Source organism: Silurus meridionalis, chromosome 21, assembly GCF_014805685.1.
Source record: "Silurus meridionalis isolate SWU-2019-XX chromosome 21, ASM1480568v1, whole genome shotgun sequence".
NCBI lineage: Eukaryota > Metazoa > Chordata > Actinopteri > Siluriformes > Siluridae > Silurus > Silurus meridionalis.
This window is the reverse complement of record NC_060904.1, coordinates 8886421-8911427: the sequence shown is the minus strand read 5'-3', so window position 1 is coordinate 8911427 and position 25007 is coordinate 8886421. Positions and strand designations below refer to the sequence as shown.

At 36.1% G+C, this 25007-nt stretch overlaps 1 protein-coding gene across 5 annotated transcripts in view; it reads left to right on the top strand.

Moving 5' to 3' along the window:
* Window positions 1-25007, top strand: part of asap1b (ArfGAP with SH3 domain, ankyrin repeat and PH domain 1b) — a 78880-nt gene that overhangs the window by 47271 nt on the left and 6602 nt on the right. The window contains exons 6-26 of one of the 5 annotated variants that reach the window (XM_046834023.1): window positions 2418-2492; window positions 4907-4956; window positions 5544-5673; window positions 6988-7073; window positions 8033-8108; window positions 9054-9140; window positions 9758-9766; window positions 10056-10156; window positions 10304-10373; window positions 10563-10650; window positions 11641-11689; window positions 12691-12854; window positions 13789-13922; window positions 14019-14110; window positions 14224-14410; window positions 15293-15378; window positions 16301-16416; window positions 16955-17022; window positions 17417-17524; window positions 17616-17835; window positions 22015-22176. In XM_046834023.1, the coding sequence (XP_046689979.1) occupies window positions 2418-2492; window positions 4907-4956; window positions 5544-5673; window positions 6988-7073; window positions 8033-8108; window positions 9054-9140; window positions 9758-9766; window positions 10056-10156; window positions 10304-10373; window positions 10563-10650; window positions 11641-11689; window positions 12691-12854; window positions 13789-13922; window positions 14019-14110; window positions 14224-14410; window positions 15293-15378; window positions 16301-16416; window positions 16955-17022; window positions 17417-17524; window positions 17616-17835; window positions 22015-22176 (2158 nt within the window). Of the gene's footprint in view, window positions 1-2417; window positions 2493-4906; window positions 4957-5543; window positions 5674-6987; window positions 7074-8032; window positions 8109-9053; window positions 9141-9757; window positions 9767-10055; window positions 10157-10303; window positions 10374-10562; window positions 10651-11640; window positions 11690-12690; window positions 12855-13788; window positions 13923-14018; window positions 14111-14223; window positions 14411-15292; window positions 15379-16300; window positions 16417-16954; window positions 17023-17416; window positions 17525-17615; window positions 17836-19026; window positions 19096-22014; window positions 22177-25007 lie in introns of all 5 variants that reach the window. The other 4 variants (XM_046834025.1, XM_046834024.1, XM_046834026.1 and 1 more) reach the window with 4 other exon arrangements.

The following is a 25007-nucleotide window of genomic DNA, read 5'->3' as shown; positions in this document are numbered from 1 at the left end:
TGAGTTTCTTTGGATCTCGGCATGATGTTTAGCTTTTGAGGATCTTTTGGTATACTTCACTTTGTCAGACAGGTGCTATTTAAGAGATTTCTATTTCTTCATTGTGAAAGGGTGTGGCAGGAATCAGGCCTGGGTGTGGCGAGAGAAATTTAACTCAGGTGTGATAAACCACAGTTAACAGGGGGGCAAACACATTTTCACACAGGGCCATGTAGTTTTGGATTTTGTTTTCCCCCAATAATAAAAACCTTCATTTAAAAAGTGCATGTTTTGTTCACTTGTTATCTTTTACTAATATTTAAATTAGTTTGATGATCTGAAACATTAAAGTGTGACAAACATGCAAAAAAAAGAAATCAGCAAACACTTTTTCACACCACTGTACACACACAGTATCTCACTAAAATGAGTACAACTCTCACATTTCAGCAGCCACACATACACACACATAGTGTGTGTGTGTGTGTGTATTCATTGTATATTCATTGATACACTTTACATGTCTTTACACTGGTGACGCCTTTCAGGAGTCTTTCGCAGAATTACACAAAAGGCCACCACCCAACACATTTCTAAACCTTCTTATTTTAACCTGGTTATATGGTGTGAATTCTTTATATTACTGTTTCAGTGTGAAAATAGTTTTTGTTTTATGGACCTCGAGACTGACGTGTGACTGCAACTGACTTTGGATGGTTGTTGATGATCTGATGATTTGCTGTCTTAGAATTAAAAACACATTCTTTTCTGTGACCAAAACCAGTCACGAAAAGTTTAAATTTGTCATATATACATATAATGTTTAAGCCTCCAATAAGAGGACTCGGGGACAAACTGTGTGTGAAACAGAGCACAGTTACAAATACAATAGTGTCAGTGGTGAAACACTGTGTCTCATTATTGTGGTGTTTTTTTTGAGAGAGAGAGAGAGTTTATTTAATAAAAAAATAATACAAATTCTGCAGTTTTAGTTTACTTCAGTCTAAAATCTAAGTGTTGATTGTGTGGAATAGAGCAACAGTTGTTATTAAAAATTATTTGTGCTTATTCTGGTTACTCACGTATGCGTAATGAGCATCAATACTCCACAAATATTTTGTCTCAAAGACCTTTTGTTGCACAGGAGAAATAAATAGACACACGCTTGTTCAATGTGCATTGGTAGCAGCAGACAGGATCTTTTGATTGATGTGAGGGCCGTGACTCACAGAGAGGGGTATCAGATGAAATGTTGTTTTGTTTAAAGCTTATTTGTTCCATGAGACAGATTAATGAATCAAACCACTTAAAGGCTTTATAAACACCACCTTTAGGAATCCATTTAGAGATACAACTTTTTTCTCTCTCTTTTACTCTCTCTCACACACACACACACACACACACACACACACACACACACACACACACACTCACACAGTTACATAGTCTGTGAGAAACAGTTAGTGAATGGCAGATTTGGGTCCTGCCAAGCCATCTAGCTCTGAATAAAGATATAACTAGGAGTACATTATCCCTGGCACCACAGTCACATGATGTTCTAAGGCTCTCCATTCAGCTGCTTCTGCTGTGCCACTTGATACTATTCCACAGGTTCGTTTCTCCCTGCTGTTCCTTCTGCTCTCCTTATTATTCAGATATTAAAGTTTTGATGTGATTGCAGCTATTTAGCCTGCTTGAAATTCAACCCCCCACCGTGGGTCGTTCTGGGACAGAATTTGAGATGTCACTGGCCCTTTACAAATTCACACAGCAGTGTGAATAGAAAACAGCTCAGATTATCTGAAGATGGCTTCACTGTTGCTGTCAGTAGGGCTTAGGAAGAGCCATTCTGATGAATGCAGGGGTTCTCAAACTAGAGGTCAAGGCATCACTACAAATAGAGTTGCAAGAGGAAATCAGTTCTCCTGTTTCGTTTCATTCATTTATTTTACAATTAATATTGATATCAATATTAAATTTTGAGGATGGATTTTGTGTTTCTATGTTTGAAAATGGAGTCAAGTGCAGACAAACTATATTTCTCACGCACACTCAAGTCAGGTGTCAATTATAAACCCCGCTTAATGTTGACCTGTATGACACCACCCTGACCTGAACTGTTAAACTCTATAACACCACATTTCCAACAAAACTATGGTCATTGTATCAATTTGTTGTTAATCACATGCATGTGACTTCTATATGGAGAGCTTAAATGTTATAGTTACATGACTTTTAGAGGTATTATAAATGTAATATCTATTTGTTGAGTTTATAAATTTGTTTAGCTCTTTGTTTAAATGGTTGGGAAATTATGGATTAAAATATCACTGAATGGCTGATGAGATGTTAGTGATCCTTCATGGATTATGCAATTATTAATGGATTAATATGGTGTCTCTCTCTCTCTCTCTCTCTCTCTCTCTCTCTCTCTCCAGCTCCAGAACCTAAATCATAATGTGATCTTCACACTGGACTCTCTGTTGAAAGGAGACCTGAAAGGTGTAAAGGGGGTGAGATTTATAGACTCACACATAAACAAACCAAAACTGAACTTAAACACAATAATACTAATAAAGCATTAAGCTTTAGTGATATTCTGGCATACAGGGAGTGGGCTGAAAGATGTTTCTGGCAGGCAGAGCAAGACGCTGAAGATATATTTAAACACCTCACTGCTAATGTGTGAACATCTATATGTACAGTATCTCACAAAAGTGAGTTGCACCCCTTACATTAGTATTTCTTCTCAAGGGACAATACTATAGAAATGAAACCTGAATATATTTGAGAGTAGTCAATATGCAGTTTGTATAGCAGTACAGATTTACTGTCCTCTAAAAATAACTCAACATACAGCCATTATTGTTAAAATAACTGGTGACAAAAGTGAGTACACCCTAAGTGATAACAGCTGTACGTTGTTTCACATGTCCATGTGGCTTTGCATCATGTTCATATTTTTGTTGACATTACATGACCATACAAAATTTGTGCATCTAGTATTAGAGCAGTTTAAATTTGGTGCTTTGAGTACAATTCTCTCATACTGACCACTGGATTTTCAACATGGCCCTTATGGCAAAGACTCTCTGAGGATTTAAGAATTAGAATTGTTGCTCTCCACAAAGATGGCAGAGGTTTTAAGATAATCAGTAACACCCTGAAAATTACAGTACAGTGGTCAGGGTCATGCAGAGGTTTTTCAAGACTGGTTCCACTCAGGACAGGCCTCGCAAGGGTCAATCAAAGAAGTTTAATTCCTCGTGCTGTGCATCAGGTGCAGAAGCTGCTTCAATAAGCAGATGCATGAGTGCTGCAGCATTGTTTTAGAGGTTTCAGAATTGTAAGGTTCGCTTGTCAGGGCTCAGACCAAACGTCGCACACTGCAACAAGTGGGTTGACCGTTGTCCCAGAAGGAAGCATCTTCTAAAGCTGGTTCACAATAAGCCTGCAAACAGTTTGCTGAAGACAACCTGTCCAAGAGCATGAATTACTGGAACCATGTCATGTGGTCTAATTAGATGAAAATAAACTTGTTTGGGGCTCAGATGTTGTCCAGCAAGAAAATTGTGTCTTGCCTACAGTCAAGCATGGTGGTGGTGGCATCATGGTCTGGGGCTGCCTGAGTGCTGCAGGTACTGGGGAGCTGTGGATCATTGAGGGAAACATGGATTCCAACATGTACTGTGACATTCTGAAGCAGAATATGATGCCCTCCTTCAGAAACTGGTCCGAACGGCAGGTTCCCAACATAATAACAACCCCAAACACACCACCAAGATGACAACTGCCTTGCTGAGGAAGCTGAAGGTGAAGATGGCCAAGTATGTCCCCAGATCTGAACCCTGTTCAGCACGTGTGGTGCATCCTCAAGTGGAAAGTGGAAAAGCACCATGTGTGTAACATCCAGCAGCTCAGTAATGTCATTATGGAGGAGTGGAAGAGGATTCCAGCAACATCTTGTGCAGACACAGTTTTGACGTTCTCTTAGGGTGTGCTCACTTTTGTTACGAGTTATTTTAACAATAATGGCTGTATGTTAAGTTATTTTTAGAGGACAGTAAATCTATACTGCTATACAGACTGCACATTGACTACTCTAAAATATATCCAGGTATCATTTCTATAGTATTGTCCTTTAAAAAATAAATAATGAAATGGTTGATGAAATGTGAGATACTGTCTCACACTATTAAAAACATTATCATCATTAGTACTTCACAAATAATTCCTACATTTACTCGAATAAGTTCCAGCGACTTACATTTGAGATAACTACTAACGTCTTTATTACATATTGCATGTATGTCTTTTTTGACAGCTATTAGATCCTTAGTCTAGAAGTATGTATGTGTTTTTACAAGGGTTTAATTGTGGTTTTACAAATGTTTGGTTTTCCAGTTGCCATTTAAGCTCTGAAGTGTCGTAGAGTGGTGGAAGTATAAATTAACTCTGAGGTTTATGTGTGGTGAAGAGGTTTTGGTAGGTTTATTTTAAGTCTGCTGATGGCATTGCTAGTGCCTTGCTCTCAGTGTCAGTGACTTGTTTCTGGAAGCAGATTTATTTTGTTTGGTGCAGCTGGCACGAGTGAGATTAAAAAAAAGCAATTGTTGATTTCCACTTGAGAAATTGCAGCTCTTTTTTGGGATGATGACTGTTTTAAATACTTCTTTTCTTACTCACTGCCTTTGCTTTTTAACTGATATGACTGGTATTTTTATTTGTATTACTCATAAATTTTCTCTCTACTACCCTTTTTATCTGCTATTTGTAAACACACTGTTTCTCTTAATCGTATGCCTTTTAATCTATTGGCTATTTTAGCAATCCATGTCATCTTAAAGCATCACAAAGACAGAATGAAAAGTGTGACTGTGCCTGCTGGTGCCTGCTGATTTATTGTTTTCTCATGTTTTCTCCTGAGGACCTGAAAAAACCATTTGACAAAGCCTGGAAGGACTATGAAACAAAGTTGTAAGTGCACCTGTATAAGCTGCAAAAGTCTATTTATATTTTCTCATTTGTGGCAGAATCTGTGAATATTTGTGTGTGCCAGATAATAGTGGAATGATAGCACTGTACAGGGTGCTTTTGAAGACCGATTGCAGGGGTGGGCATGTCTTAAATTTATTAGTTAGTTCACTGGGCAAGTAAAAACTCTAGTGTGCTGCCTGGTCCAATGTTTAGGTTGCCTGGAAACGTAATAGACTAGGCTGAAAAGTTGGGATCCGACAATATAATAACAAACGGCGAAGTAGTTAGTAGGTTAAGCCTTTTGTTATTTGCTAATGAAGGGGATCAAGTTAGTGCTAGGCACCTGTAAAAATGTGTTCATGTTAAAGTGTTTTAATAGTAATGAACCATTTAAAAATTCTATTTTAACATTTTATTGCTTTATATTTCAATTAATTATTTTAAAATTATTATAATTTTTTTGTATAACAGTCATTTTACCTCAAGTATCCTATAGTGTCTCTCTGTGCTTTATATATGTTATGAAATATATAACTATATTATAGTATAATTATGGTGTGTGCAACATCAAATCTTTATTCCTTCAGTACGAAGATAGAAAAGGAAAAACGAGAGCATGCCAAGCAACATGGTATGATCCGAACAGAGATCACGGGTGCCGAGATTGCGGAGGAAATGGAGAAAGAGAGGCGACTTTTTCAGCTGCAGATGTGCGAGGTGAGTACAAGAGCCACTAAAACTGCGAAAGAACAGACTTCGATCTGATCCAGGTTCAAAACAAAGCAAAATAAAACAATGCAACTCCCAGCTGAGCACATTTAATGCAAATCTAATGTGGTCCGTGGTTTTGCTCAATACATTATCTAGAAAAGTAATTATAAATATTTCTGCATGCTGTTTTTGTGGTTTATTATTTATTGTTTTAAATGCAGCTGATGCCTTTCATTTTTGCAGTTTTGTCATTAATTAAATTCATTTGAAATCTGCACTCTACCTCCAGTTGGTCCTCTCTATGTGGTTTCTGTGCCAAAGTTAGTTTTTTTGTCCAGAATTACATTTTTGTCAAACTGGTAGATTTTACACAGACACCAGACTGAGCCCAATAATACATCTTACTTTAATTTAAAATTAAATTAGGTTTGTGTCTGTTTGATAAACAAAGCCTCTTTATTATTCTAAATTGTCTGGCGCTGTCTTTACTGTATATCTGTGTCTTGTTCTTTCTTTCTTGTTTAATTCTCTTGGTCTTTTAACACATTTTACTGCGTCTAAATTACTATGTGCTGAAAAATCCCAAGCCTCAAAGTGTATTGTGTTACGCTGACAGATGTATTCACACATGCAGTGAAATCAATCCAGAGCACAAATACAAAATGGCACACTTCAGAGAAACTGCAAGTTCAGGATTTTTATGCCATGATGTAGCTTTAGAAGATTTTGTGAAATTGTTTAATTTGTTGTTGCGCATTTTTTTTTTGGATAAACACCAATGTTTGTTTTTTCAGAGTGAGTCTATTGTCAAGAAGCTCCTCTTAGGCATCTGTACTGGTTCAGAAATAAGGACATTTTATAACAGCATTTAAGTTTTAAAATAGAGGATTTGCAATTTTTCAAATAAAAAATTTATTTTGGTGCTTGTTGACATCACATGGACACGTGACAGCTATTATTAAAGATTATATATTTTCTTATGTGTGATTAGTTATAAAAGTAAGGATTGGTGGCATGGCAACATCTCTCTCCATTTTAACACTTGCAGTGGGGAAAGCATTGAAAATAAATAATCCAGACAAATGTGTGTAAATGTTTTTAATGTCAAACTTCTCCCAAATGTGTAAGGATTATAAGAACCTGGCAATTCTTAAAAAAAATAAATAAATTAAAAAAAAAAAAAAAAAAAATATATATATATATATATATATATATATATATATATATATATATATATGTGTGTGTGTGTGTGTGTGTGTGTGTGTGTATGTATATATATATATGTGTGTGTGTATATAAAATTCCCTTTGTTTTTTGCAGTACCTGATCAAGGTGAACGAGATTAAGACCAAAAAAGGTGTTGACCTTCTCCAGAACCTGATAAAGTATTACCATGCACAGTGCAAGTAAGTTGTGTATTTAATAAATTAATTATAAATTGCATCATTTACATACAGAGAATCTTCAATACATCAGCTGCTTCTACTTTATTATTATTATTTTTTTCTACACCACAGTTTTGTCTCTAGTTTAGTTTTTTTTCCACCCACCAATTAGGTCCCCATAATATATGACAGCTAACAATCTGGGAGGGTTGGGACGATCATGTGCTTCTCCTAGACATAAAACCAGGCAACCTCCTCTTTTTTGTGTGTTCTAAACATGTTCAATCATCGCTGCTTCAACGTTGTAGTGACAAGCAACCCTTCAGCCACGTAAACATCCAGCCAGCCAGTCACGTGGCAGCATTTCCATTTGAAATCTATCACTAGTTACCCCTCACCCTCAAAATTCTTTTAGGGGCAGAGTTAAATGAGGGGGAACCAGCAGATTGGCACAGTGGTTCCTAACAAAGTGATGAGTTGAGAAAGGCCAGTGTAAGCACAATCTTCGCTCTATCAGCACATCAGCAGTCAAGTCCTATTGATTTGAGAGCACTTGCCTTGCAGTCCGAGACCTTGTTAAGTCATCATGCCTGCTGCAGATGAGCCCCGGACACAGCTTTTATGGTCTGCAGAGGTTCACGGAACTTTTCACTGAGCACCAAGGTTTCTCACATTCAGTCAAATACAAAATGCGTCAAAGTTGTCTAGATGGTTCTTAGCAGCAGTGAGGAATTGTGGGTATTTTGGGGATCTGACTCATCTCTGTTTTGGCAGGTTGTGTAAAGTTGGGGGAATATTACTCGCCTGTACTAGTAATAAAAAACACTGCTGCTACACTTGCTGGTGTTTAAGCTGTGCAGTTAAAGAAAATGTATCAGTAGCTTTTGACCAATCAACAGTCCTGTGATATGTTATCAGAAGGTTTTGACTTGCTAAAGCATACTCACTGTTCTCAATCTCTCTTCTCTGTACTAAATCAGTTTCTTCCAGGATGGCTTGAAGACAGCTGATAAGCTCAAGCAGTACATCGAGAAGCTAGCTGCTGATCTTTACAATGTATGTACCTTGCATTGCAATTGCGAAATCTTTGATGTTTTAATTCAGGATTTATTATATATTTTTTTTTTACAGTACTTCATCATCTATAACTTATCTTTTTAAGCAATATAAACTTCGAATAATTGACAGTAAAGCTCAAAATGTCTTTTTTTTAAGATAATTAAATTGTGTATGTAGCTCACTTTTATCAGGAACTGGTAACATTTAAAGTTAGGGAGGGCCTTTCAGCTGTGAGTCCCAAAATCTGTGCCGAACACTTTTGTGTTAGAAGCAGTGTGTATAGTATGTTGTTCCTCTGTAAAATACCTTGTAGATTATCTTGTTACAGCGGTGATTGTCTAGGGGTGAGATGTTATTCAACTTTAGTTATTTAGTCACTTTTCAAAGAGTTGGAAGCAGGAAATAGAGTCAAGTTGAAGGATCCATGTGACTGTAGCAAGCCCCATATTGTGATGGATCGATCTATAGCATCTCCAAAGGTAGGTAGGGAGTAAAGGCTAGACATGCTGGCTATGATGAAAAGGACCCACAGAGCGGTCAGAGTGTCCATGCTAAACACCATCCACCGTGAAACAGCTCCTGCATGGTGATGTAACGATCTGTGCAATATTCTGCTGGGAAACTGGGTTCTGGCTTTTATGTTGATGACACATACCACCTACCTAAGCAGTACTGCAGACCAAGAAAACCTCTTTATGGCAACAGTATTCGATAATGGATTTGACCTCTTTCAGCAAGAGAATGTGTCCAGTCACACTACAAAATATGTCTAGGACTGGTTTAAGAGTAAGAGTTGACAAACAAATGAGTTTAAAGTCTTGCCATTGTGACTCGTTAATCAAACTTAATTTTTTTTTTACCTGTCAGCAGTATTATTTTTAATGGCTGATCAGTGTTTTTGTGTGTGTGTGTGCGCGTGTGTGCGCGTGTGCGTGTTTTTAGATCAAACAAACACAGGATGAGGAGAAGAAGCATCTCACAGCATTGAGGGATCTCATCAAGTCGTCCTTGCAGTTAGAGCAGAAGGAGGTAAGCAGACCCCTTTGGTTTGCCTCAGATTAAAATTTTTATACTAAAGATTTCAGGGATTGATATTTAAGTTATACGATAGAAGGGGTAGAACATTTTGAACTTTATAAGATAGAGATTTGTCTGCAACTGAATGGATTATGAGTTTTGATGAATTCCATCATGCAGTTGGTTGTTAGAAGTCTTCAATTGATGCATATATTGTGAGTCCTGCTATTTCTGTTCAGGTGCTCTAGACACGTTTGACACTGATGTTTAGCTTCTCAAGCATGTTTATATATACATGCAGGCCTGTATGTGTGAGAGTGAGAGAGGGAGTACCCAGTGCTGTACCATGCTGGTAGCCAGTATGCGGTCGACCTTGCTGGTAACCAGTGTTGTGCCCCACTGGTTGCTCAGGAGAAAGTCACTGACTGAAAGACCTAAAGCTCTATTCAGTAACATTAGCTGAACCTCAGTAGCTATGTGCCTTTTACCTTACGCAGGTCAACCATGTTGTCTTTTTTTGCTTTTTTCCCCTTTCATTTTCACACAACTGTACCACTGTGTTGTTCACGTGCCGTGCTTTTTACACTTTCTCCTGTGTTCTTCTTACTTGCTGCCTTTCTGGATTAAAGTCTAGAAGAGTAAGTTCAGCATGCAGTGTATTTTGAGTTAATGTTAAAGGCAAGGACTGTTTCTCATGCTGTTTTTTGGTGTGAGCACTTTGTAGAACATTCATTTAGGTTTATGACCTGCAATTATTTTACTCTCTTTTGTGGCTGCTATAAAGAGCATGCACATTTGACAGGGTGTAGTGTTTTTCTTTGTGTTTATATGTTTATACCATGCACATATATATATATATATATATATATATATATATATATATATATATATATATATATATATATATATATGCTTGTCATCGGGCAGGACTCGCAAAGCAAGCAGGGAGGATACAGCATGCACCAACTGCAGGGTAACAAAGAGTTTGGCAGTGAGAAGAAAGGATACCTGCTGAAGAAGAGCGATGGGTAGGAATGCTTACAGTATCCATACACACTCTCTTCTGCCAGAAATAATTTTAGATTTATCGAACCACATCAGCAGAATGTGACTTTTTTCTTTTGTGTGTTTTGCACATGTTTAGCAAGTGTTAATGGTACAGCTTTTTCTCTCAGGCTCCGAAAGGTATGGCAAAGAAGGAAGTGCTCAGTGAAAGGAGGAATTCTGACCATCTCTCATGCCACAGTGAGAAACAGTTACACACACTAAAAGTGCCTAATTCAAATACTTTTAAATTATATAACAAAGATGCATGCATGTTCCAGATACAGAATATTATTATTATTAACCAGGATGTTATTCAATCTAAACATAATGGCTTAATTTGTTTCACGTTGTTAAAACGTGTCTTTTTGCTTATGTGTGTGATTACAGTCAAACAGACAACCGGTCAAACTGAACCTACTAACATGTCAGGTCAAGCCGAGCTCTGAAGACCGCAAGTGTTTTGATCTCATTTCCCGTAAGAACAACAAAACCCCCTTTCAGCTATTTCCACTTTCACTTAAGTTGAGAAATGAAACAAAGCAGACTTGATTAAAACACCAGTCCCCAACCAAAAAAAAAAAAAAAAAAAAAAAGTGGGATTCTCTTTCAATTAACTGGTGGCAGGAGGCAGAGCTGGAGGAAGCAATGTTAAAGATGTGAGGTTTTATTTAGGAGCGACGAGCATAGACAGGATAAGAAACGCGTTCATTAGACGTTTTTGGAAACAAAGGTGAGAGAGGTGTGATTGAGATGGTTTGGACATGTGCAGAGGAGGGACTTGGAGTATATCAGTATAAGAATGGAGCCACCAGGAAGGAGTAAAAGAGGAAGACCAAAGAGGAAGTTTATGGATGTGGTGAGACAAGACATGCAGGTAGTTCATTTGAAAGAGGCAGATGTAGAGAACAGGGTAGTATGGAGACGGATGATCCGCTGTGGTATATAATATGGCAATATATAAGAGAGGTGACCAATAACCCAATGGTCACTATGATTAAGCAGGCACCCCTAAGCACACAGCCAAGACAAAAGACAGCTGTCCACTGACGGTCCCCATTCACACAGGCTTAAGGCTTTAATTGTTGCCAAAAGTGCCTAACCTAAGTATCAATTAAAGGGTCTGGATACCTGTGAAATAAAGTTTAAATCTGGGTTGCCTCAGAAACATATTAAGTGGTGGACCGCAAGTTTGTTTAGTTTCCGCCTCACACTTTTAGTGCATTTATTATTATTATTATTATTATTATTATTATTAAACTTGAAAACATACACAACAAGGTCAGAGGGGGAAAAAAATACTCCAAGAATTTTTGAGTATACAAAGTATAGTGGTTCATCTTGAAGCCCTATGAATACTTTCCCGATGCACCACAATACATTTTTTTGCCTATATTATATGAAAGACTACAACTATAGTGTTTTATAGTCTTTTTTTTTTTGTTGTTGGTTTTTTTTTTTTATATAGATAATCGCACATATCACTTTCAGGCTGAAGATGAACAGGAGTTTGTTATGTAAGTATATTTACTCTTTATTACCCTGTTCACAGCAGTGTGTAACTAAACCTACTATACTTTGTATTTACAGTACAATTTAAGTAGTATCCTAATACGATGATAATGTAAACGACATAATTTAGTCTTATGTAAATTATTAAATTAGTTTTAAGGAACACACATTGATTAAAATAATGCTCTGAAAATCTGAGAGCATAAGTATACTGCAGTAGCAGCAGTTATGATGTTTAAAGGTTCCTACTATAATATAATATATGCCCTAAATGACCAAAAGTGGTCAATCAGTGCCCTGAAAAGCTTTCACATAGTCATTCAGTGAGACCACAGCATCATTTTCCCACACCTCTGTTTTGTTCTTATTTATAGCCAGACTCCTCCTTCACCTCTATTTCTCTCATGGCCTTCCATTTCCCACTCACACATTCTTGCTTCAAGATCCCTCCCACTGAGGCTGTGTGTTGCTGCAGAGGTTCATGCTGAGCTATTGGAGGTCTATTTATTACGGGTGCTTTAAATCGACACTTAAGCATTTTCTCGCCTGTCTTTGACTCTTCAAGTCATCTATTAAAATGTCAAATGTCGTCTTTTCTTTGTTCCAGTCATGGGGACTATTGCAAGCACATAGTTTACTGAGTAAAATATATTTAGGTGTCATAGAAACAGTATTCCCTGTAGCAGGTTTTGATTATAATGTTCACATCCTGCATATGCTGCCAATTAGGAAACCACTGATTAATTTGTTTATCACAAAATGGAGTAATATATGTGTGCTTTTTGCTTTCTGTTTTAATAAAATAAATCCTCTGAGTGTATTAAAATTAATTTAGTGCTATGTTTAATTAAAGTAATGCTTTTGTATTTGGTTAAATCCCAGTTAAATTAGGGTAGACTTCCTTGTGCAAATGTTTGCAAATAACTAAAAAAAAAGTTTTATTATAAATGGTTATGGTTTTTGTTGCATTTGAATTATGTGTAATTATGTGCACCTGCATTAACAGCTGGATCTCAGTGTTAACTAACAGTAAAGAAGAGGCGTTAAACATGGCGTTCCGAGGAGAGCAGTCTGCAGGTGAAGATGGCCTGGAGGAAATAACTAAAGCCATTATTGATGATGTCCTGCGCATACCTGGCAATGAAGTTTGCTGTGACTGTGGTGCCGCAGGTGTGTACGTAATTAAAATGAAGTCAATTATACATTCAGTATCCACATACATATTCACACACAATATTCACATACACTGTGTTTTGATTTTGTACTGATTTAAATCAAGAAAAGGGCAGTGTTTAAAAACATCTCTAGACTCCTTTGTAAATTGCAGTCCTTTCTTGTTGCTGTGTCTTTCCAAAACATGTATCATCCTTTTTTACCATAATTCCCTCTGTCTTGAGTAGAGCCCCAGGGAAAGTGAGGCAGCCCAATAGCAAGCATTTAAACAAATCAGAACTCTTTTGGAGTAATATACTTTGATCAGACAAAACAAAAACATCAGTAATTTTGCAACATCTTAGCTCGTCATGTTTAAAGAAGCTGAATCTGGGGAGAAGATTGCTATTTCAACGTGAAAGTGACCTTAGATATACAGCAAAAATAAGAGAGGATGACCTAGTGAATGGCCTAATCAACTCCTGACATCTACTAAATTCAAATGTATAGATTTTGAAATTGTGAGTCCACCTGGGAGCCTTGTAAGCTTGTGGAATTAAATATGATTTGCCAAAAGTAATGGGCCAAATGTGAAACACAAATGCTGCAATAAGCGAATTACTTCTTACACTGAAAGTCTCAAAGCTGTAATTGCCAGCAGCAGCATTGCAACAAAGCACTAATGTCGGGATTTTGTGGTTTCTGAATACTTTTTTCTATTAATTTTTGTTTTTAAATGTATTTTTGTGTATGCTTATAAATAAATCTTTTTATAATTAAAGCATGTAGTCAAAGACATTATGTATAAAAAAATAAAATGGGATCTATACACTGGCAGTACAGTAAAAAAAAAAAATGCTTATTCAGTGTAAAAGCCCTCAAAATGAGGCCATACACAGAGGTGTTCTTGACATAATGTCCTGATGTGCTCATGTTACCTTTAATCCTCTAGATCCAAAATGGCTCTCCACCAACCTGGGCATCCTGACATGTATTGAGTGTTCAGGCATTCACAGGGAGATGGGAGTGCACATCTCTCGCATTCAGTCCATGGAACTGGACAAATTGGGGACATCAGAACTTTTGGTGGGTTATTCAGCTGCTCCATAGCTAATAAAATATTTAATATTGGTATATTAAGCTTTATAGCTGGTACATTCATTCCTCATGTTCTGCTTTTAGCTGGCCAAGAATGTTGGAAACAGTAATTTTAATGAGATTATGGAAGGAAATCTTCCTTTTCCCTCTCCAAAGCCTACTTCATCTAGTGATATGTGAGTAATTAAAGCTTCTCGCTTTATTGCATTTTTTTAAATAATCATTTGTGACCAAAATGCAGTCGTTACATGTTCCTAGTTCTGTGACACTGTTTTGTTTAATATATTAGGACCATTCGCAAGGAGTTCATAAACGCCAAATACGTGGATCATAAATTTGCAAGGAAAACTTGCAGCTCTGCAGTTGCGAAGATGAACGACCTGTACGATGCCGTGAGGTCACGTGATCTGTTGGCTCTCATCCAAGTGTATGCTGAAGGGGTAGAGCTAATGGAGCCACTTCCTGATGAAGGACAGGTAAGTTTGAGGTCTTGCTATAAAACGTATTGTTAACTACTTGACTTGGTGCTGACTGTTGAGTTAAATGTGTTTATTCTCATCCCCATGTGCCATTATTATATAGTGTAGATTATAAACGTTTAAGTAAATATGCAAGAATCTCATATTGTGTCTTTTATCTAAGTGAGCTTAAACATATAGTTAATCAGCATTGTAGGTTTGCATTTCGAACAATATAAAATGTGGATACACCAATTAGGCATAACTTTATGACCACTAACCGGGAGAGTGAATAGCACTGAATATCTTTTTAGCATGGCACCTGTTAGTGGGTGGGATATATGAGGCAGCAAGTGAACATTTTGTCCACAAAGTTGACGTGTTAAAAGCAGGAGAAATATGTGAGCTTAAGGATTGAGTGAGTTTGACGAGGGCCAAATTGTGAGTGTTTGACGACTGGGTCATCTTCAAAACTGCAGCTCTTGTGGGGTTTCTAGTCTTCAGTGTTCAGTATCTATCAAAAGTGGTTCAAGGAAGGAACAGTGGTGAACCGCTGACAGGATCATGTGCGGTCAGAGCTCATTGATGCGCACGGTGAGCGAAGGCTGGTCCGTGTGGTCCGATCCAACAGACGAGCTTCTGTAGCTCAAATTGCTGGAGAAGTTTATACTGTTCATGCTCTACAGGTCCTGACTGTTTTGGCAGCAAAAAGGAAACCAACACAATATTAAGCAGGTGTCATAATGTTATGTCTGATCACCATGTTTCGTGTGACAATTCAACTTACTTATTTTATATATTTGTATTTGAACTTTGGTTCGGCTCTTTAATTTAATTAGATTTTCTAAATACTTTGTGAAAGAGATTTCTGGTTAGAGCTCTGCACTAAATGTTTTGCAGGAAGGTGGAGAGACAGCGCTGCACTATGCTGTGAAGACTGCTGACCACACATCACTGCACCTGGTCGACTTTCTGGTACAGAACAGGTGGAGGAACAATAACTTCTAGTTACCATAGTTACCATATTTGAAGGGAAAATATGGTGTCATTTAACAATTGCTTGATTGGATAAATGTATTTTGGTTATGCGGTCCCTAGTTCAGTTTGAGTCGCCTCTGGGCTCCTACATGCTGGTAGGTAGTTTAAGTACTTTAAGGCAGGGTTAACTATTTATACATGTAAACAATCTGACGTCTCCATGCATACTGCATTCATTTTAAGCAGCTTTTATACATTTGGTGCAATACCAAGATAAACAGTGGAGACAGAATAGCACAAAGTCCTCATCAGCCTGAACAAGCTAGAGCTCTATTTCAAATTGCATAAATATCAACTACTCAATTCTGTTTGTGATTGAAAACAGGACAATTTTGGAATTTTATCTCCATTATACTAAAATTCTGCTCGACGAAAAAAAAATAAGTGAAAAAAGCCTATGAAATTGCTAAATATTTTACTGGTTTACTTCAGATTGAAAGTTTTTTTGGATGTAGCATTTAGTGAATGTGGCATGATGTACATGAAGTCACGTGTCTGGTATAAACCAGGGCAAAATCACCCGTGAGATTTCCTGTGCCCATGTGTGTAAGATGCTACATCTTGCCCAGTTTTTCTGGAATAGGTTCCAGGTCCTTGTTGACCAAAATACTGCGTTACCAAAAAGGCATAATAGTAGAAGTAATAATAATAATACCACATCATTCCTGCCATTACAGTAATTTTGTTCTTTTACCCTGCATGGGTTTCTGCATTACTCATGTCCGAAGCATATCTTACTGTCCTTTCTAAGGCCACAGCTTTAAGCATTCAAGCTAGCAAAGCTAAATCAATGTTGAGATCATTTTGTTTTTTTATTTAACATGTTATAGCATTGCATTTGCAAATGATTTTGTGTGTGCATGCGCTTAGTGGAAATCTGGACAAACAGACTGATAGAGGAAACACAGCCCTGCACTACTGCTGCATCTACGAAAAACATGAATGCCTCAAATTACTCCTGAGAGGCAAACCTGCTACTGACATCAGTGAGACACACACACACACACACACACACACACACACACACACACACACACACACACACAGATGACATTTGGGGTAAAAGAAAAAAATAAATAAATGTAATACAGTTTTTTGTCTGAAATTCCAACATTTGTTGCAACAACAATGAAATCAACCACAAACAGAGTCCACCCATCTACGTTTGTGTAAAGGAGAAGCTGCAGTGTCAGTTACAGTAGAAAGCTGTATTTTCAGTTATGGAGGATTTATAACTGGTGTTGCAATTATGTTGAGCATGTTCCTAATTTAACCTGTTTTAATGAAAGAATTAGAATGATTTAATTAGTAATAATGATCAGGTTTAGATCACAAATGGTTGGAATTACAAATTTTAACACAAATTCTATCCCGGCCCAGACTTTGACTATATGGAAACATTTGAGTAAAGGGCTACATTTCTAAAGGCCATTCATAAACTATAGTATTGGTTTAAAAACACTTCTATATTGTCAGTTGCTGTTTGTGTTGTAATTTCTTACTGTCTGCCTCCATTCCTTATAGCCAATCACAATGGTGAAACATCACTGGATGTGGCCAGGCGGATGAGGATCGACCAGTCTGCAGAGGCAGTAAGTGAATAGTGTTGTGAAATGGCTATGCAGCCAGCAGTTCATGGACACTGGCAAGAATGTAATGAGCCAGTAGTTATTGAATTTTTTTCCATTGGATTTCTTTTATACCCTGCTAGACACTGGTAGATTGTTTTTTTTAATAGTACAGAACTTTATGGTCATGTAGATTTAAATAACGTGTGCAGTAGATAATATGAAAAAATATCTCCTTCTAATTCATATTACAGATAATTTAACAAAGTTTCTTTTTTGGCAAATAAAAAGGTGAATTACATGATTACAGGCTGCTGCTGAGACTTTGTCCACTAGATGGCAGCAGAGATTCAAACAGAAAAAATAATATTTTTTTGTTGTCATTTGTTTGTTTTGTTTGTTTTTTCAATTGCTTTAGTTGATTCAAGCTGCAGAGGGAAAATTTAATCCAAAGGTTCATGTTGAGTATGACTGGAATCTTAGACTTGAGGAAATGGATGAGAGTGATGATGAGCTTGACGATAAAGTGAGATATTCCTCACTACACTTTGCTTTATTTTTCCATTTCTAGAAAATTGGACATTTCTACTCTTAAACCTACCTATTCTTTTCCTCAGCCAAGTCCAATTAAAAAGGACCGGAGACCACAGAGTTTCTGTCACTCCTATAGCTTGTCTCCTCATGATAAACTCTCCCTCCCAGCTTTTCCTACCCAGCGGGATAAACCACGCCTCTCCTATGGCATGTTCACCAATCAGATATACAGTGTTTCCACTGACTGTCCCTCCTCTCCTGTCAGTGATGCACCACCTCTACCTCCCAGGAACATAGGAAAAGGTAAAGCAGACCTTAAGAACACACCAGTCATGCACAGAATTTGGCTTTCTCTTGTAAGTGATCTTTAGGCTGCCTACAGATGATTTCTTTCTCACTAATCAATCTGCTGTTAAATTTATCTGTGACCCAGAAATCAATTACATTTTTTATCAACATTAAGATGCAATTTATAAAAGTTATTGAATAAGGTGAGACTTAAGCTGGGGAAAAAAATATTTTAAAAACTAAAGCACATTGTATGGACACAATGCTACAGGATCTGCTGTGGTCCATAGTCTGTAAATTGATTGACTGTAGGTGCATCCAAACACAAATACACATTTTGGACCCGAGAGCCTGAGATTTGTATTAATTTTTTCCTAAGGCCATGACTTAATTATTATTATTATTTTTTTAATTACTTTCTTGCTTGTGTTTCTTGCATGCTTATGTTATATATATATATATATATATATATATATATATATATATATATATATATATATATATATATATATATATATATATTTATATATTACATTAAAAATGCTTATCAGCTGAAGGCAGCTTTAAATGATCAAGTATTTGATGTTGATTTAAATGTATTATTTATTTAAGTCTTTACAGATTGCAGCATGTGGAAACATCTTTGTATAGTAATATTCTCTATATTTAAAATTCCTGACTAGGGTCAGTAACAGAACAGGCAGGTTTCTCTTAATACAACCAAAACCCTCGGCCTATACAGAGAAGAAACAGAGAGTGAGAGAGAAGAAGTGCTGGAAGTGGGAGGAGATAGCAGACAGTGAGAGTGGAGGAAAGACAGGAAAATGGAGCGATTCAGTCAGACTAAACACTGCTTATTATCCACATTTTCAACACATTTTCTTTTAAATGATGTGAAGATGTATAGTTAATGCATCAGCAGGGAGGAGAACAGTCAGAGTACAACATAGCAGTGTCAGGTTAAGTGTTAAAGACTGGAACAGCAGTATGGGGCAGAAAAGTGTTTAAAATGAATAAATGGATAGAGTTTAGAACGGAATGCAACGTTGCTTTTTATAATTAAAATCCTTCTTTCTTATTCTGCATTTTTATTTGCCATTTTTAAATTGTTTTTATGCTTTTATGAATGATACACTCTATGAAAACTTCATCTTTCTCTCTCTCTCTCTCTCTCTCTCTCTCTCTCTCTCTCTCTCACTTTTGCAGCTCCTTCTCTGGCATTCCTTGGTTCTCATTCACACTATGCTACTGTGACTTGCACTCGGCCATACATGAGTGACTATCTGCCCTTTTTGCTTCTTTCCTTTCCTTTTTAACCTTGATATGACCTCTTGTGAATCTCTAATGACATCACAAGACGTTTATTACACTAACACTGCATTGTGATTAGAAACAGAATTTTGTGGCTTCAACATTTACAGTGAGAGGAAAACTCTTTACACAGACATGTCTAGTGCATCTCTCCATTTCACGTTTACAGATTGACTTTGTACTCATAAATACAAATAAACGTGTGTATTCATAAGTATCACAAGTTATGTTTAAAACAATGAAATTGATCAGGGAAAATGATTCAGACCCCACAAATGAGCATCATTAAAGCATTATTTTAAACTGTGACTGACAATTACTGCTCTAAAACATCTAGATTTTTGGAGCACTTTGGATTAATTATGGCCCATTCATCTTCCCAAATCGTCTTTAACTCCCCCAAGGTGTCACTGGTCTTTTTGATGAACTTGCAGATTTAAAATCTTTTGTAAAATCTGGTATGTGCCAGATGTCTAGTGAATCACTTCTCTTCTATATGGAGATTATTGTGGAGCAGTTTAGATGTTTTCTGTTTAATTGTTGGTTCTTCTACTTTCAGGTTGTCTTGCTTGTTTTTTTTTTTTTGTTTGTTTTTTGAAGGTCGACTTCTGACTTATATATATGTTATTCATATAAATCATTTAAGTATTTTATAATAATACATTAATGTTGCTGAGAGCTTAAGGAAAGTTCTTTATCTTTAACATGATCTTATACACCAGGTGCAATCTGCAAGAGAACATTTATTTGCAGCAATTAACCTCTGTAGTCAATGACTGCCTGAAATCTAGAACCCATATACTCTGGCAGGTCTTTACCATGCATGTTTTAATGGCAAGAAATGTTTATCTGGAGTTTCATGGAATAGGTTTTTATGCTTATGAATACACACCTTGTTTTTTCTATATATTTGACTGGTACAATGCTTTGTGGGTAAATTTGAAAAGGATTTATTCACTGGGGGTATAAGAGAAACGCAAGTGTCCAAATACTTTCCTCTCACTACATACTGACTGACTATTTTCACTGTTTGCTACTTAACATGATGCTGGCACAACTAATGACCTGAATACACACGTTTTTTGTCATTTCTATTCTCATTGCAGTTTAACTGCATGATGAGTTGCTGCAGAAGTGTTTCATCAGAGCTTTGCCTGAGCTGTTGCGCATCTTTTCTTGGTGATCTTGGACTGAGCTTTTTATTGGTTGCTAAAGTACAGAAATGACCTAATCGTATGCTTTAGTGTAGTATATCTTATCTTATCTTAATGACTAACAGACCCTGAGAGATTTAGTTTTAGAAAATCTTTCTGTCTGAATGTTCCACGGTGTCTGCGTTTTGTTGTGCAGATGTTTGTTCATTGAATTCTACTAATGCATTTCCTTAACTTGCTTTCACCCATATGTTCATTTCCTGCTGTCTTTTGGAGTGATTATGGAGTCCCTCATTTTCTTCCAGTATAAACCAGAGATCTAGCTTTTTCTGAAAAGTGTTCTGCAAGGTCTCTGTGTTTGCCTAATTTGGCTTTGTTCTTAAAAATTGATTTTAATCACCATTTACTCAATTTTGGGTCACGTTCAGTACAAAGAAATGTAGCTCTGATGTAGCTCTGATTTCACAGTGAGAGCTGTGTAATGTAATGTGATGATTTATCAAAGATAGAGTTAAATTTTAACCTTAAGTGCAAAGATCAACCTCAATTCCCAAAAAGTTGGTACGCTGTGTAAGCTGTAAATAAAAACAGAATCAATGATTTGCAAATCTCAAAAACCATTTTTCATTTACAAAAGAACATAGAAAACACCTAAAATGTTTCTAATGAATCTCACATATTTTGAACACTTATTCAATCAGTTAATAAATAGTAATATATTGTATCACTTCATGCAAACCACATTGTACATGTACAGTACAGTACAGTTATGTGTGTTCTGTTACAGTATGTTCTGTTTCATTCCCCCTTATACGGCTGCAATTTGCAAATGATTAACATTATTTCATTTGTAAATTAACGATAAAATGTTGTTATATACATTTATAACTTTGTTTAATGTCCTTAAACCCCGGTGACTAAGTATATCTTATAGCAGCTGTAAACATTTTTTGTTAAGTAAGATTACACGTATTAATTTATACCTAAAATCCACTTCTAAAATCATTAATACACTGATGCTCTTGGTTCAGATTCAGCACACTCAGTATATAAAGTTGTGTAAGAGTATTGAGTCATAATTACACTGTCTCGTATAACTCAGTAAGAGACAGATTCCTTATTACATCCAGCTTAAAGTTTCTACTTTCGTATCCTCTTTAGGAGACTCATTCGAATACTGTTATCCAAAATCTTATTTAACAATCTGCCTTGTTAAATAACACTTTTAATGAACTGTTTATTATTACCATGCGTTATGTAGGTAGCCTGTCCAAGTCTGTAAATGAACAGTTACTATAGAAACAGTACTGTAATAGACTGAGCAAGGGCATTTGTATCTGTGATTTGTATTGCAGTTGGAAGTTTTTTCAGAATTGCAGATAGAGAAAATAAATCAACACCTTCTAACTGATGAGATTTAAGAAAACAAGAATGCTCTTAAAATGTGACTGCTGCGTATTTACATGAATATTTTTAATTCTGTTACATGCGAAACCTAAATACAGTTAAAATACTGTTTAAAATGCAGAGTAGCTGATCTTGACCTGGCTTCTCTTTTTTCCTGACCATTTGCTCTTCTTTCCTTTATAGTTTCCCACTTCCTCACTTTTTTTTATCAGAACGGTTGGCGATATCAGTCATTGTTTTTGCCCATGATATCGTTGCATGCTATTGTGATTTTTGTTTTTTGTGTTCTTGTTTGTTTTTGTTTTTTTTACCCTCGTTCTAGCTCCACCATCGTCGTCATCCTCCCCTCTCTCCCCTGGCTCCCAGATTCCTGCTAACAGCAGCTCCACACTGTCCAAGAAGAGACCCCCGCCCCCTCCCCCTGGTCACAAACGCACACTGTCTGACCCTCCTACCCCACTCTCATACTCACCCGTGTGTAAAGGTGCGCTCTCAAGTCTTTTTACACCACTCAAGCTAAACCAAGGACTCCATGCCTCTTACCTGGCTTTACATGTCAGGTGTAGATCATTTTGACATTAATACATTTCGGCTATTAAAATTAATCTAAGAAACAACACAAAATAATTATCCCTTACTCAGGGGCTTGACAGTAAAGTTTAGGTAGAATGTTTTTTTGTTTTGATTTTTTAAACAAAATTACAGTAAAAAAAAAACTGTTTTAAAACCTTTTGTAAAAAATAATAATAACCTTCCAAATGTTTCCTCATAAACATTTGACATTTTTATAAATAATGGAATTGTGACTAATAATAAAAAGTTGTTTGATTTGGATTTCCAGTCTATTAACTAGAAATGCTTGAAAATCTAACCCAGCCCCAACTTAATTTTTTTTTTCAGAATTAAAATAATAATAATAATAATAATAATAATAATAATAATAAATAATATCTTGCAATATTAAGACCTTTGTATATTTTTAATTTGATTGTTTTTTTTTATGTAAAATACGATAATTATGGTTGTTTTACTTAACATTTCTATTTTATGGAACATTACAATATTATTTTATGTATAATTGATAATATAAATCAGTAATCATACGATATATAAAATTATTTAAATAATAGATACAAGAAAATGCAGCTTACTTGCCATAATGATAAAATCATTGATTTTTCTATCCACATCTTTAGTTGAATTATTACATGTATATCTCGTGTCAGACAAAGTGTGATAGCATTTAAGAACTAGGTTAAGAGCTGACTTTATGGACCTGGTTTGGATGAACCAAATATGAGAAATGAAGCCTGGTTAATTCACTACATGTACTTATTCATGTCCATTTGTTTAACACCAGTTAATGTTGTTGTTTGTGATTTCATTGTTTGATTTCTTAGTTTTTACACTTGTGATTTAATGTAGACTAAGCACTTTTTATTTGGTCTTTGATTATATGTTGCTATGATATGTGGCTTGAGTACATACTGTATGTCAGCTACCGACAGTACTGTGTCGAGAAACCTTACAAATGCAGAAGATGGCAAGTTTTAATAGAAAGTTTTAGAAAGGCTGGGAAAACTAGGCTGTTCTTTGTATGGCAACTCTTTCAAAGTACAATGCTGCTAATGGAAGGCTCAGGCTGTCACTGACCCGTCCCACGTTCAGCACTTTGCAGGATTGGGAACATTTTCTGTGACTGAAAGGCCAGGCCTGGTCATAATCATTATGTTTAATTAAATTTTATATATATATATATATATATATAACAACAGTAAAAAAAATAAATCTTGAAAGATACAGTGGACGGAAAGAAAAATGTCTATATCCCTAAATTTGAACAGATTTGTGGTGTAATAAAAGAAACCAAGATAAACTATGTAGGATTTTGTTCCACTTTTACTCTACAGTTCTGTATGAACGTATTGGAACAACAAGATCCTTTAATTTGTTCGTCCTGTTGTTCATTTGTTTGAGATCCAAAGATGAATTTGAGATGATTTTCCAATCAGAATGTATGTATAATATAATGTGTATAAGCATCTCTAAAGCATGCTGCCACCATGGGAATAGTGCTTTTGGATGATAAGATGACTAAAGTTAATTGGTCTCATCAGAGCATTGCCACATTGTTTCAAGGGATTTATGTAGACTTGGATTGTTTCTGATGAAACCAAGATTCAACAGAAACCGCTGATCAGAATCATTTCAGGAGTGAGGGGAATTTTGTTTGGATTCTCTTTAAAGTCATGAGAAAAGTTTGCAAATTTAATCCATCATATTTTTTTTTTATCAGAATTCTTTGATATTTGCAATGGTGAAATATTGTTTTTCTTTAAATTTCGATTTATTTGCCGTACGATTACTTTTCAACACAAATTTAAATGGGATTGGTTCATTCTGAGCACAGACACTTTTTTTGGTTCCTCAATCACATCAATGGTAGAAAAACTGACATTATTTCTCTTGGTTTCTTTTATTTGCATCACAATACCCTTATATTTGTATTCCCACTGTATTTACTGTAAAATTAAATGTATTTACTATAAAATTTAATGTAATAATGACCATTGGGCATTGCTGGTTTTCTAATTCCTGCAAGTTTAGGACTGATTTATACTTCTGCACTTGCGTACCTGTGAGCAGGTCAGGGTGAAGTCATAATACTTGCATATTATGTAAACATGTCCACTAGGGGGTGTGCCACATGAACCACACCAAAAAGTGTAAAATAATTACCAGCTCTGATCAATTATAAACCAAGTCACATTTCAATGAAAGCATTTCTGTAGCATTTTCTTTGACTTTCTTTGACTGTATTGAAGCAGACTGTGTTTCGAATACTAATAGACTTCATTAAAAAGTCTCAGTTAAATAATGGTTCACTAATTTTAGCCACTACGTCTACTATAAAACCTTGTACATTATATTCACACATCCAGAGCATGAACTTAGCTGGAGCAATTCAGTGCTGCACAAGAAATAGTTGTTGTTTTTTTTTACCCATATGATAGTTTTCCATCTTTACTAAAATGTGAATGTTATGTCTGCCTCAAAATGTTAGTCTGAGGCCAATTTATCCTTACAATTATTTAAAATGTATTCAGATTTTTCCATAAACCTGAAAGAAATGTTTAATTCTCGGAATGTAACTACACCGACCTCATCGGCAACCAGTAAGCTGATGTACAACACTGTATGCACATTTATGACTTACTCACGCAAGTGTGTCCCTGCATGTCTGCTCCTTGTGATGCAGAAGTATAAGCCAGAGCTCTTACTTTTATATGTGATGTCCTGTTGTGCATTTGCTTG